Raw genomic sequence first — 12,816 nt, 5'->3', positions numbered from 1 at the left:
TCTCTGTATAGAATTACCTCTGGCACATTCCCAAACATTCTGCAGGGGGCTCACAGGTTGTCGTATTCTGAATGAACATTAATTTTTATTTTCTTTCTTCTTCTTTTTTTTTTTTTTTTTCAATCTAAGGGTTCAGAATTGGGGGGCTGGTCTTTAGGACGATGGACTCAGGATGGCATTGACATCAACAATAACTTCCCTGACTTAAACTCGCTGCTCTGGGAGTCAGAAGATCAGAAGAAGAGTAAAAGAAAAGTTCCAAACCATCACATCCCAATCCCTGACTGGTACCTGTCCGAAAATGCCACTGTGAGTAAGGCCAGGAGAGGGGACACAAAGGCTGGGATGTGCTGAGAGAGTGAGATTTACATTTCTCAAGAACTGAATAACCTGGGAGTGAAGTCCCACACCTGATCTAGGTCAATAATTCCCTTTCAGTCAGTGGAAATAAAAACTCACCACAAAAGGACCATCCCCACCCAGGTTTTAGAGGCAGGTCTTGAGAAAGGAACTATTTCCTGGAGGATTTTCTTTTCCCTCAGCATTTGCAAGGACCTGGAGGACTCAATACCCAACTTTTACACAGCAAGGTAGACAAGGAGAAGCACAGCATAAGCTCAGCCATGTGGATCAGGCTTTTCCAGAGTTTTGTGGCACAGATCTTTAAAAAACTCACTCACAGATTTGTCCTGGGATTTTCCTGCTTGCTCTTACTTGAAATATATTCTCATCTCAAACAACACAGCAACAGATCAGGCACATGCAAACCCAGTGTTGGGGCTTATGTTAAAGTCATTTATTGGATCGTAGTGCCAGAAATTTAACTTATTTTGGCCTGAAATTTTAAATATAATGGCAGCTATTAATAACAGCTTCACAGGCTTCACAAGTGGCAGTTTTTAGTACTTTAGAATCACACAATCATGGAATAGTCACAGTTTAAAGAGGCTTCCTACAGTCCAACCCCCTGCCAAGGCAGGGTCACCTGGAGCAGGTGACACTGGAACACGTCCAGGTGGGTTTGGAATCTTTCCAGAGAGGGGGACTCCATGGCTTCCCTCCCTCCTCTGCCACCCCCATGGAAAAATTCATCCTAATGTTGAGGTGAAACTTCCTGTGTTTTAATTTCTGGCCATTATTTCTATGTTTAACATCCCTCATTTTGGAAACAAAAAGAGGGGCGGCAATGTCACCACCTGACACCTCTGTCAGTTCCTGCTCTTGGCCTCACTCGACATAGATGTTCCTATTCCATAAATTACTGAAGGAACGTGAAGGTTTTGTTAGGTCTTAAGGGATTTCTGTGACCTCCCAAGGGTGGCTGACAAGCACCATAATTTAAAGAAGGTCTTCTCCTTGCCAGCATGCCTTCTTCTGGCTCCTGATGCTCAGGAACCCCTCAGGGAACAGCATTTCCAGATTTCCAGCCTAAATCCGAGCTGCTGTTACTCTTTCTCCCAGGTGGCGGTGGAGACGCGGGCGATCATCGCCTGGATGGAAAAAATCCCTTTTGTGCTGGGTGGCAACTTGCAGGGGGGAGAGCTGGTGGTGGCCTATCCCTACGACATGGTGAGATCCATGTGGAAAACGCAGGATTACACGCCCACCCCCGACGACCACGTGTTCCGCTGGCTGGCCTATTCCTACGCCTCCACGCACCGGCTGATGACGGATGCCAGGAGGAGAGCCTGCCACACTGAGGACTTCCAGAAGGAGGATGGCACTGTGAACGGAGCCTCGTGGCACACCGTGGCTGGAAGTAAGTGGTAGAAACTCCAATTAGTGTTGCCTCGCTAATTAGGGTAAAGCCGTCACTGCCTGGTGTGCGCTGCAGCAGCAGGAGGTGGTAAAACGTGTGCTCTAAGGGGAATATTTCCAGATGTCATTACTGCTGTTCTCCAAAAATGCACATGCACAACATTAGCTTTAAGAAGTCTGTGCACCCAGCACAGTTTGTCAGGAAGGAACCGAGCCAGCCCAAACCCCCACAGAAGGTGACAAGGGGAAAAGTGCTGCCAAGTGCCACAGCCAGCGTCAGAGCTGAAACAGCAGCTTCAGGGAGAGACCCCGGTGGCTCTGAGATAAGGAAGTCCTGGTTTCAGCCTCCTGCTGATTGAACTCAGCCTCAGATCAGCCCCCACTCACATTCACTCAGAATTGTAATGAAATGCCATAAAAAGCTACTGTTTGCCTGCTACCATGCTATTTCTAAAACACCTGGATGTCCTTACACTTGAGTTTTGCATGGGCTCCACAGGCATTCCTGCTGCCAGGATAAATCCCAGCCTGGATCAATCTCCACACACCCAAGCCTGTCACCCTATTAAGGAGCACAGAGGGGAAGCCATGGCCTGTGGCGTGGCCAAAACCTCGATTTCCAGGAAAGCCCAATTAGAAACTCATTTTTAACAGCATTAGGCACGTTTGCCTCTCTGGGTGTGCACTCAGAGCAGGCTGGGAATCAGACACTGCTGATTCATCACAGTTCTGCTCAAAGCCTTTGTGTTTTTCCTAAGTGCATCAGTCAAACAACGTATTCCCTGAAATTAGGAAATGAGACAGGCGTCTGCCACCAGTGGGCTGACAACAGGAACAGCACTAATGGCAAACAGCTGCAGGCCAGTGTCTCTGAAAACCAGGTTTAGCTGAGTCTGGCTCCTGTTTGGAACTTGCAGGTACTTCCACTGCATAAATGTATTCGGATTTTGGACGTGGCTTTTATGTCTGTCCGTGTGGAGTTGGTGCTGGCCAGCCTTTAAAGGCTGCAGTCGAGAATTAGCTTTTCGGGTATTTTCTCAGGAGGTTAAAAAGTTTTGGGTGAATCTGGGGGGAAACTTTGAACTCTTAGGTCTGACAGTACATTCCTGTGCATTTCTAAAGGGTTCTCTGACAGCTAACTTGACCACTTAATTATCTAATTTATGAATTTAATTTTCCTAAGTGCTACAAGAAACATCATTATGAACTGATCCAGAAAAGATGGCATTGGCCTTGTCACTATCAGCTGTCACACTGAGTTCTGTTAAGTAAAGATGGACAATATCGATGCTGAATATTACCCTGACTTCTTAGGATCAATAACATTTTGGATTTGTTTAATCTGATTTGTTTTATTTCTTGATGATGTTTTAATTATGATTTATGTCTTGCTCTGTCACATTATGGTAAGACCTCCAACAAAGTGCTTGCAGGAGCTCTCCCACCCATCCTTTTGTGTGGTGGCATCTCCTCATTGTGCCACGCTTTGAAACTGCCTGTCCCCCCTCTCCTCATCCACCTGATTCCTTGCAGTGGTCCTGCCCAGAAACTTCTCACTGGGAAAATTTAGATGGGATTTTTCCAATTGAATTTCAGTCCCTAGAGAAGCATGGGCACCACAGATATCCAACACCTCTCGTGCCTTTAAAACCCAGCCGTGACATTTCCTGCACATTATTTTGACTGCACTGAATGCAAGTTCTTCAGCAATTTTACATATAAAGTTTCTGCACTGGGTGAACTGCACAGAGGCAAAACAGAGATTGATTTAATTTTATTTCCTGTGTTTTTGAGGCTGGATTTGCATGTTCAGGCACTGGGAAAGAGTCGCTCTTGGCAACGCAAAGCCATTTTCTTAAATACATGTATTAAAACTGAGCAATTACTGTGTATGGCAAAACATTTCACAGCAGATTAATCAGGATGTTATACAGTATGTGAGGGGAAAATAATTGTGGCTGTTTCTCAAGTGGAGGGGAAGCACATTTATGCAGAGTAGCATATGCCACTGGCTGATGTTTAGGTTTTCCCCTTCAACAAAAGTGAAAAGTTTAACATCTGTATTATATAATCCTCCTGCTCTGCTTCCAGAAGGCACTGAGGGCTCATTAAATACTTGACTACTGCTCTGTGGTGATTGGATGGGAACAGAGATTTTGGTTTAACTCTTCTTGGTCAGAAGCACTCGGTGAATGCAACTCCTGCTAATCTTTGCCATTTAAAACACAACAATAAACATCATTTACAAACATATTTTAAAATACTTTCTTATTAGAAATGCAGGTAGAACACGAAATGAAACTCACAGCATTTCTTCCTCTAGTGCTCATGTTCTGTATCTCGTTATCTGTGTGAGAGTGGAGAGCTAATAAGCAGGGAAAACGATGGTGAGAAGCAGGAAAGAAACCTGGAGGATGGAAATGTTGTAGCTCTGCATGTAAAGACAGTCCTGCTTAGTGCTCCAGACCTTTGCAAAGGTTACAGTGGTCTCTGTAAAGCAGAATTAAACTGCAGCTCCTCATAGACTGGAGGCACTGAGGTTCCTGGGGCTTGATTATGTCATTCTTGTGATGGGAATCCCTATTGCAGAGTATCCCAGTCTTCTGCAACACCCTGATAGGGAGAAAAGAGATCCCATCATTTCTTCAAAACCACAGACACCACATAAAATAATTGTTACTAGCTCTATTTTCCTGGCTCTTCTCTCAGTTAGATTACTCAGGGAGGAAAACAGACTGAGGAACTATTTCACCAACTGCTCTGATAAATCACTTTTACATAACAACCCCTGTGAGCACACAGCTCTGTGTCCTGGCATTCAGGGCTCCATCGCTTGGGTGAACAGCTGCACCTCCCTGCCACACAACACAGTTCCATTTCTACCCAGGGCACTCATAAGGGAGAGCTGCTCCATGGACAGTGTCCAGGATTAGGGATGCTTAGTGTTTTCTTAAGAGCAAAACACAAATTCTTGTTGTGGGGAGAGACCTTTCTCCTCCTGGTTGTGTCCCCATCCTCTCCTTCATCAGAATCCCAGAAGGGTTTGGGTTGGAAGGGACCTTAAAGCCCTTTGAGTTCCAGCCTCTGCTTGGAACAACTTTTCACTATCCCAGGTTGCTCCAAGCCCTGTCCAACCTGGCCTCGAGCACTCTGGCGCTTTGTTACAGAACATTTGGCATTTCTAAAAACACTTTACCCTTCCAATTCTGCCAGCTAAGCCAGCAGGATGCATACCCAACTTGTGTTTATAGAAGTCACATTAATTTCCACAAAGGCTCAGTGCTGACCAATAGATTCAAAAGGATATAAAGTTGTAACCTTTTTCCCCACTACTGACAGGCATCAATGACTTCAGCTACCTGCACACCAACTGCTTTGAGCTCTCCATCTACGTTGGCTGTGACAAATATCCCCACGAGAGCGAGCTGCCAGAGGAGTGGGAAAACAACCGCGAGTCCCTGATTGTTTTTATGGAACAGGTATTCACCAGCAGTGCAGCTCCTTCCAGACCCAGAGATTAAAATTCTTACTGTCTTCCTTGCATGGCTGATTACGTGGTTATTGGGATTTTTGATAGACATAACACTTCAGCCAGGCTGGTTTGACTTCAGGGAATAAAATAATGAAGCTTCTGAAAATTTGATGTGGGTGCTGAGCTTGCTAGGAAAAAAAAAAAAGACCCCAATATTGTGTCTGTTGTTTCATCTCTTCTTTTTATCTATATCTTGAATTTGATGCCTCAGGAATCCTAACAAAATTCACAAACTGATGCACAGGTTAATGCCTGAAGGGCTGTTGCAGGGTTAATATATATTCCACAATGTTGTGAGCCATAAAGTAGAATATATATAGTATAAAACTATAGAATATATATAGTATAAATATAGACTATATATAGTATAAAAATATAAACCATATATATTTAAATATATATATAAATAATATATAAATATAATATACATATATATATATATAAAACTATATATAGCATAAAACTGTAATTCACTTATGGAAATAATGATTCATTGTAAGTTCCTAGGAATACTACTGTTCATTTCTGTGCAATATTTACTTGCTTTTTTGCTTCTCTTCACAGGTCCATCGTGGCATCAAAGGGATTGTGAAAGATGTGCATGGAAAGGGAATCCCAAATGCTGTTATTTCAGTGGAAGGTGTTAACCATGACATTCGCACAGGTAAAAAAAACAAAACCAATAAAAATACAAAACATCAGTGCAAAAGAACAGACTTGTGGTTTAAAAACAAACCCACTGAACCGTGTTCCTAAGTACCACACCCACAGGTTTTTTGAATGCTAATTTTATGTGTTTTTATCTCTTTACTGGTGTTCTGTGTTCTTCATTTGCTGCCGCTTCCATGTGCTTTGCCACTGAGGTGCAGAGTGGCAGATTTGGACACATAAACTGATTTCAGGCCATGGAATATCATAGAGCTTTGTGATTTCCAAATCTTTAATGTTTGCCACAAGAGGTGATCTGAGCCAGTAATGAATTTTGGAATATCTAACTTAGTTTATGATTAATTTCACTGCTGCTGTGTCTCCACTGTAAAAGAAAGCATTGAATGACAGATACTTAATTAGGCAATAATGATTCTGCCTTAAATATTTCAAAATGGGACCACTGGGAAATGACAGTGGGAATTAAAGTAATCAGCTGGTTTTTCTCCTCTTGGAAGCCTTGGCAGTTCTGAAAGTCTGCCATAAAGTGTGGGTTGCATCACTCTGTTAACAAAATTAATGTATCGCTCTGAGTTAATGTAATATGTGATTAATCTCCAGCTCTCTGTACTCTGGATTGTCATGTGAAAAAAAAATAAGGTTGAATAAATGTGCAAGATCCCAAAATCCACCTTGTAACACTCAGGGAACCTTGCAGCTATTTGCATCTTGAATTATTGCTGAGCCTCTATGGCTCAAGGCCATCTGCACTTGTTAGTAAAAATAAAAGTACTTATTTTATTCCCTTTAATTTTTCTTTTTAATGAGACATTTAAGCTCACACTCTGGAATCACTGTGGATATGGGAACATAAAAGTTCTATCTTGTTTCATATTATCCAGATAACAATACACGTCTCATTAGTCCCTGAAACGAGAGGATTTATACTGGAGCCAAAAAGCTAAAATGACATGTATAACTCTAGAGAGAGAAGGCAAATTGTCAGCAGTCTTCTTTCATTTATACCTTTTAAAATGAAAAATGTGTCTATTTAAACCTCTGAGTTGCCTTGATGTAAAAATAGGCCAAGCAGGAGAAGAATTATGGCCACCATCTCTATTCACATAAGTTTTGTTTCAAGTGAGCTGAGCTCTGCTGTTCCACTCCTACATTAACGTGGTCAGCTGCCCTGTAGAGCCAGACAAAAGTTGCCTGTAAAAGCCCTCTAATAACATTTAAAGGTTTGAGAAAATTCCTTTGCTTCCTCCTGTGGACTGAAATAAAAGCACATTGGTTTGAGTTTCTGCTGGATGCCGTGTCCCTGATGGAGCGAGCGGGATGCTGGCGTTCGGCTCACACCATTAATGGGCTGATTGAAGGCATTGATTCCAAGAGCAAGAGCTTTGTGGGAAATTATTCCATTTTCCCTCCATGCAGATGTAACTATTGATTAAGTCTGAGTGATTCCATGTCGTTACAGTCAGATATGGGCTGGACTCTCTGAGAAAACCTCTGGAAAGAGAGTTCAGATGTGTGAACAAACGCACCTTTTCCCCACTCCCGTGGTGCCAAGGCAGTTTTGGGGGTTGCTTCTCGTGATTTGGGAAATGACAAAGTAAATATTGATGGACAAATGTGCAGTTTCTTCCTGGTGAAACATTCCTGTGTCACAGCCAGACTTCCAATGCAGATGTTTCTGTGTGGTTTTTGAACCAAAGCATAATTAATTTAATTTCACCACGTGTCCAGAGAAATTTTTACAAATATTTTGGCAAGTGTGCTGTGATTTCAGCATACCTTATATACCAAACCCCAAGGATTTTGAAGTAGCATTCAGTAATATTTATTATATTAAATATTTTTATATATAAAATATTTATTTAATTAGTCTAAGCTAAGCATAAGTCTGGTATTGCAACTATCCTGCCTCACTCCTGGCTGCCTGGTCCACACAGGAAAGTTAAGCTGGGTGTACACCACTATGGCCAGGTTTCCTGGAGAGTCTTTTGTTGGTAAAAAAGCATTAGAAAGATTTTTATAATATATTTAAATCACTGCAGCTTTGTACATTTAAATGTAAAAATTGCTTTTTACAATTACTTAATTGTAACTAAGGTCTGTCCCATCAGGCTCAAAGGACATTTCTCTTAATTGTAGAATTAATGGAGCAATTTGACATATTAAATTCATAGCACTGCTATCTTTGTCCTTTAATGCATTGTTATTTTATCTAAGCAGACATGGCAATCCTTTCCCAGCCCCAGTAGGTGGATGTGGATGCAGTCTGCCTCCAGCCTGCTCCCACTGGAACCTATTATTTCAGCAAACCTATTATTTACTAAATTTATCTGTGTTTTTAATTGTGTTTCTTTTTGCCATTTGTTCTGAAATTTATATTTTTATTTATTTTTTTACCTACTGGATTTAATCTGATTGTGAAAAAACCCCAACCCTTTAGCCTGGTATTAAATTCTGGGCACTGACAGCTGACAGAAATACTCCTGTCTGCTTGCTTGTAAATGGAAAAGAGGGAAAGTGCATCCTGCTGAAGGCTTAATACCCAGCTTTGCAATAAATTCCCAGTGGGGTGTGAATGTGTAGGTTTATTCCTGGCCCTGTGTGGGGTTGTGATGAACTGACTGTTAAATGTGTCAGGAAAATGTGGGTCAGGTTTGCAGTCCCGGGGCTAAAGCCAGCCTGGGAGCAGGGATGTGATCACACGGGGGGATGCAGAGCTCTTTGCCTGCCCTGTGGTGTTGCCAGAGCATTTACAGCTAAAAACGAGCCCTTGGGGATAAATAGGAGGAATTTGGGCAGATTTATGGTTTGGCCTTTTGTTCAGCTTCCAACAGACCCAGTGGTGAGGGAGAACTGAATAAAAAGCCTCTCTTGGAGCCTTTCCAAAAACACCCAAATCATGAGAAACAGAAAATTTGGACTTTATTATCACCCCAAATGTGGTCAAATTGATTTTAAAAACCCCTGATTGTATTGGGCTGTAAGAATGGACCTGATCAGGTACAGTTCTGACACACAGAGGCTGCACTATCAGGGCACAGTCAATATTGCCATTTGTTAACACTTGCTGCTTGCAAGCACATTTCTTATTTTACCAAACCCTAAATTAAAACGCTGTTTCTTTTAAACAGAGGCTGACCAGCCTGATCCTTCCCCAAATATAATATTTTTATGCAAATCATCTTCAGTTTTTGCTACACTCTGCACTGCCAGTGAGCCAAGGCTGGTGTTAGTAAGGCTGTCAGGTCTCATCAGTGCTGAAAAACCCCAACCCCTCCTCATGCAGGAGATGTTCCATTTCTATTTTTACATGGAATTGCATATTTGAATATGTATTTTCATTCACAGGGAGTTTCTCCAGGACAGAGTGCAAAACTAATTTTAGGTGATAGTTTTTCCCCTTTTTCAATTCACAGCTAAGAATACTTGGTGGTTAAAATCATAGTTAAAAGAAGCCTAAAACGATCCTGATGCACATATGGGTACATAGAATGGGTATATCTGAGATCATTTATGGGGAAAAAGAAGAAACCAAAAACTCCTGATTCAATGAGGTGTTAAAATACACTTTCATGAGTAGTTTAGTTGATTACAGGAGTTTGGTTTGTGCATTTACATTTAACCAGGTGGTTAAACATCCTGGTGAATTTACTTTGTAGGAAAATCGGTGTAATAAATGCCAATGTAAGGCTTTACAGAAGGGAATATTTACTTACACCCCAAAGTGAGTTGATATTATGTATTCACACACTCTTCCTAATAAATACCACCAAAGTCTGTGTCCTGACAGTCTGGTCAGGGTTGTGTGATGTGGATATTCCACTGGGGCTCCTCTGGATCCCTCACTTAGGATTAGTTTGGGAAAAGTCTTTTCTACCCCACAGAAATCACCAGATTTTGCCTCAGGCCTTTCCAGCTGCCGAAAATCTACAGCTGGATTGGGGCCTTTTGTCATCATTTGGAAAACCTGATTGAGGTGTGTTTTTCTCTAGTGTTGGCTGGATGAGGAGGGGTACTTGTGGTGGGGGCAGCCCCTTGGACACCCTCCTGGTGTGAGGATGGAGGGTCCTACCTGTGGTGTCATCTTACCATGGCCAAGGACTTCTCCTGGGGATGATGCAGGGCTGGGAGCTGGACTCGATGCTCCTTGTGGGTCCCTTCCAAGTCAGCTTACCCCGTGTGATTCTGTGTCCTCATTTAATGGACCCAGGAAAGGTTCTGATGTGATGTGAGGATAAATTTCTTCATGGGAAGGGTTTTCAAGAACTGGAGCAGGCTGCCCAGGGATGTGGTGGAGTCCCTGTCTTTGGAAGTGTCCAAAAAAATCTGTGGATGTGGCGCGTGAGGACACGGTTTGGTGGTGAACACGATGGAGATGGTTGATGGTTGGACTTGAGGATCTTAGAGATGTTTCCCAAGCTCAGCGATCCTGTGGCTTTACAAACACCACTTTCCTCAAGGAGAAAGCACCAAAATCCTGAAAACCATCTTTCTCCCCACCAGGAGCCGACGGGGATTACTGGCGCCTCCTCAACCCGGGCGAGTACGTGGTGGGCGTCAAGGCCGAGGGCTACACCGCCGCCACCAAGACCTGCGAGGTGGGCTACGACATGGGGGCCACCCAGTGCGACTTCACCATCTCCAAGACCAACCTGGCCAGGATCAAGGAGATCATGAGGAAGTTTGGGAAGCAGCCCCTCAGCCTGGCGGCGCGCCGGCTGCGGCAGCGGGCGCGGCGGTGGCAGCGGCGGTAGAGCTCGGCCCCAGCTCCGCTTCTCTCAGCCTGGCTGTAGTCGTAGTGAGAGTTCCATAGCCCATCTCTTCATGCATTTTTCTCTGCAAGAGGCCTTTCTGTTAGTGGAGCTGGATGGATGCTGGGGTGGGGTGGGGGTCGGTTCCTCATTTTTGGTGGGAAAAAGAAAAATCGGAAACGAAGTTCAAGTCGAACCAAAAGGAGCCCTCGGTTAAGGGGAGAGACAGGGGGAATGGAGGAAGGTGTTTTGAGTTGAGCTGGAATTAAATGTTTTGCTTGTTGGGTTATTTAATCCTTTGTCAATCTGTTTCCTTTAAAAATTGAAGAGAAAGGATTAAAACCAAAAACAACAAAAAACGAGATACTTATAAATGAGAAGTGTTCTAAATGAAAAGTTGAAAAATGTATCTAAAGTATAAAATCGGTATATTTTTGCAACTCAAAAAAAGTTTTGACACTCTTTATGCTTTATTCTCATACGGGAGGAAAAGCTGAGAGGTGAAAACTTCTGTTTAATGTGATTGAAACTTCTGTCAAAATTTCTCTCTTTCCCTGAAAATTCCCCTTTTGATAAGCACTCTATTCCAAGAAAAAAGCCTGCAGTGAATAACCCACTTTTGCTTTCCTGCTTGGGTTGTTTAGATTTAAGGATGCTTTGTGCTGCCAGAGTTTAATGCCAGGAGTGTTTTCTCCTCTGGATTTTTAAGGCTGCAATTTTACTCCATGAACTAAACCTGGCAAAAAGGTTTTGGGATGAGGAGCACTGTGGCGTGGCAGTTCCTCCCTGATATGGGAGAAGGACCAGAACAAAGGTTTTCCTGAGGATACAGCCAGTATGAGAGGAAAGGCTTAGTCACTCACTGGGAGGTGCTTAATTCACAAATCCACTGATACCATCTATTTTCTTCATTTTTGGCGTGACTTGAAGTGCCTTTTGTGCTCCTGCACATCTCATGCCACTGTCTCCTGTGACATGCACAGTTCTGGGTTCCTCTGCAGGCTGCTCATCTTGCTGCTGCTTTTCTGGCCTTGTGCCTCTTTGGGAGCAGGATTTGTGCTTTATTGGTGGCTTTTGAGTAATGAAATTGTACAGCAGGACAGGATTGAGGTTCAGGAAACACACAGAACACATCTAGGAGAGAATCAACACTGGGAAAAGTGCTGAAAATACAACTTTGCTCCACTAGCTTTGATATTCTGACCTAAATTACACCTAAAAAAACAGGGTCAGCTTCATGATTTTAGCCAGTCTGTGGCTAAATAAACATCTCCTAACATGCTTGGTAGCAGACTGCAGCATACTCTTCCAAATACAATTCTGTTTTAAACATTTTGATTGCTATTTACAGTTTTTGCCAGTTTGATAGGATTCTTGGAAAAGACTTTCAGCAAAATATCATTGAAACCGAGGAAAAAATAAAGAACGAGTAGAAAAGTTACTATAAAAATACCAGGTGCCATCTGTATTAATTATTTTTTTATTGTCAAGGAATGTAGGAAATGCATAAAAGGTAAAAGACTGCAGAATGAAAAATATAATCATGAGCCCTTGCATAGTAAATAATCATATTCTTAAATTTCTTAGGCAATTTCAGCCCCTGCTTGTTCTGCAGATACCATTAAATAACAGCAAAGGCTCCAATAAAAGAGAAGAGTGCACTTTTAATTCTTTGTGACTGAATTATGGAACACCTCCAAGTCAGTATCGTTTCAATTAAGTAACAGAAGTAAACAACTCATCCAATCATTTCATTATTATTGGAATTATATTTTACTAATAAAGCCTCTTTACCACCCTTACAGCATCCTGTACACCACATATTTTTGTGTAGCAAATATGACTGCAGTTTGTCAAGAAGGGATAATTTTCTTGAGAGGTGAGAAGAGATTAATGAAGTCTTCGTGCAGGTAACAAAGTGAAATAATTTTGGAATATGGAGTAATGACAGCAGACAATTTGTTTGCAGTTAAATTTGAATTGTTCACTGATGTATGTAGATTTTATTACCATCATGATAGATCGAGAGCACACAAGATTTTTTGGGTTATGAATGGAGTTTTTTGGGTGGATTCTCTCTGGAGTCCCACAAAGGCATCTTGCAAGGTG

General features: G+C 42.3%; 1 protein-coding gene across 1 annotated transcript in view; it reads left to right on the top strand.

Annotated features, from left to right (window-relative positions):
• The window catches only part of CPXM2 (carboxypeptidase X, M14 family member 2), a 66,023-nt gene extending 53,512 nt beyond the window's left edge, over nucleotides 1-12,511 (top strand). Inside the window, exons 9-13 of the mRNA XM_014257689.2 lie at nucleotides 130-309; nucleotides 1,462-1,759; nucleotides 5,098-5,237; nucleotides 5,855-5,954; nucleotides 10,460-12,511. Of these exons, the coding sequence (XP_014113164.2) occupies nucleotides 130-309; nucleotides 1,462-1,759; nucleotides 5,098-5,237; nucleotides 5,855-5,954; nucleotides 10,460-10,710 (969 nt within the window). The 3' untranslated portion in view covers nucleotides 10,711-12,511. The remainder of the gene's footprint in view (nucleotides 1-129; nucleotides 310-1,461; nucleotides 1,760-5,097; nucleotides 5,238-5,854; nucleotides 5,955-10,459) is intronic.
• The last annotated feature ends 305 nt before the right edge of the window (nucleotides 12,512-12,816 follow it).

This window comes from Pseudopodoces humilis, chromosome 9 (assembly GCF_049639895.1).
Source record: "Pseudopodoces humilis isolate 2021_Gansu_Grassland_sample_001 chromosome 9, ASM4963989v1, whole genome shotgun sequence".
NCBI lineage: Eukaryota > Metazoa > Chordata > Aves > Passeriformes > Paridae > Pseudopodoces > Pseudopodoces humilis.
This window is presented reverse-complemented; position numbering and strand designations above follow the sequence as displayed.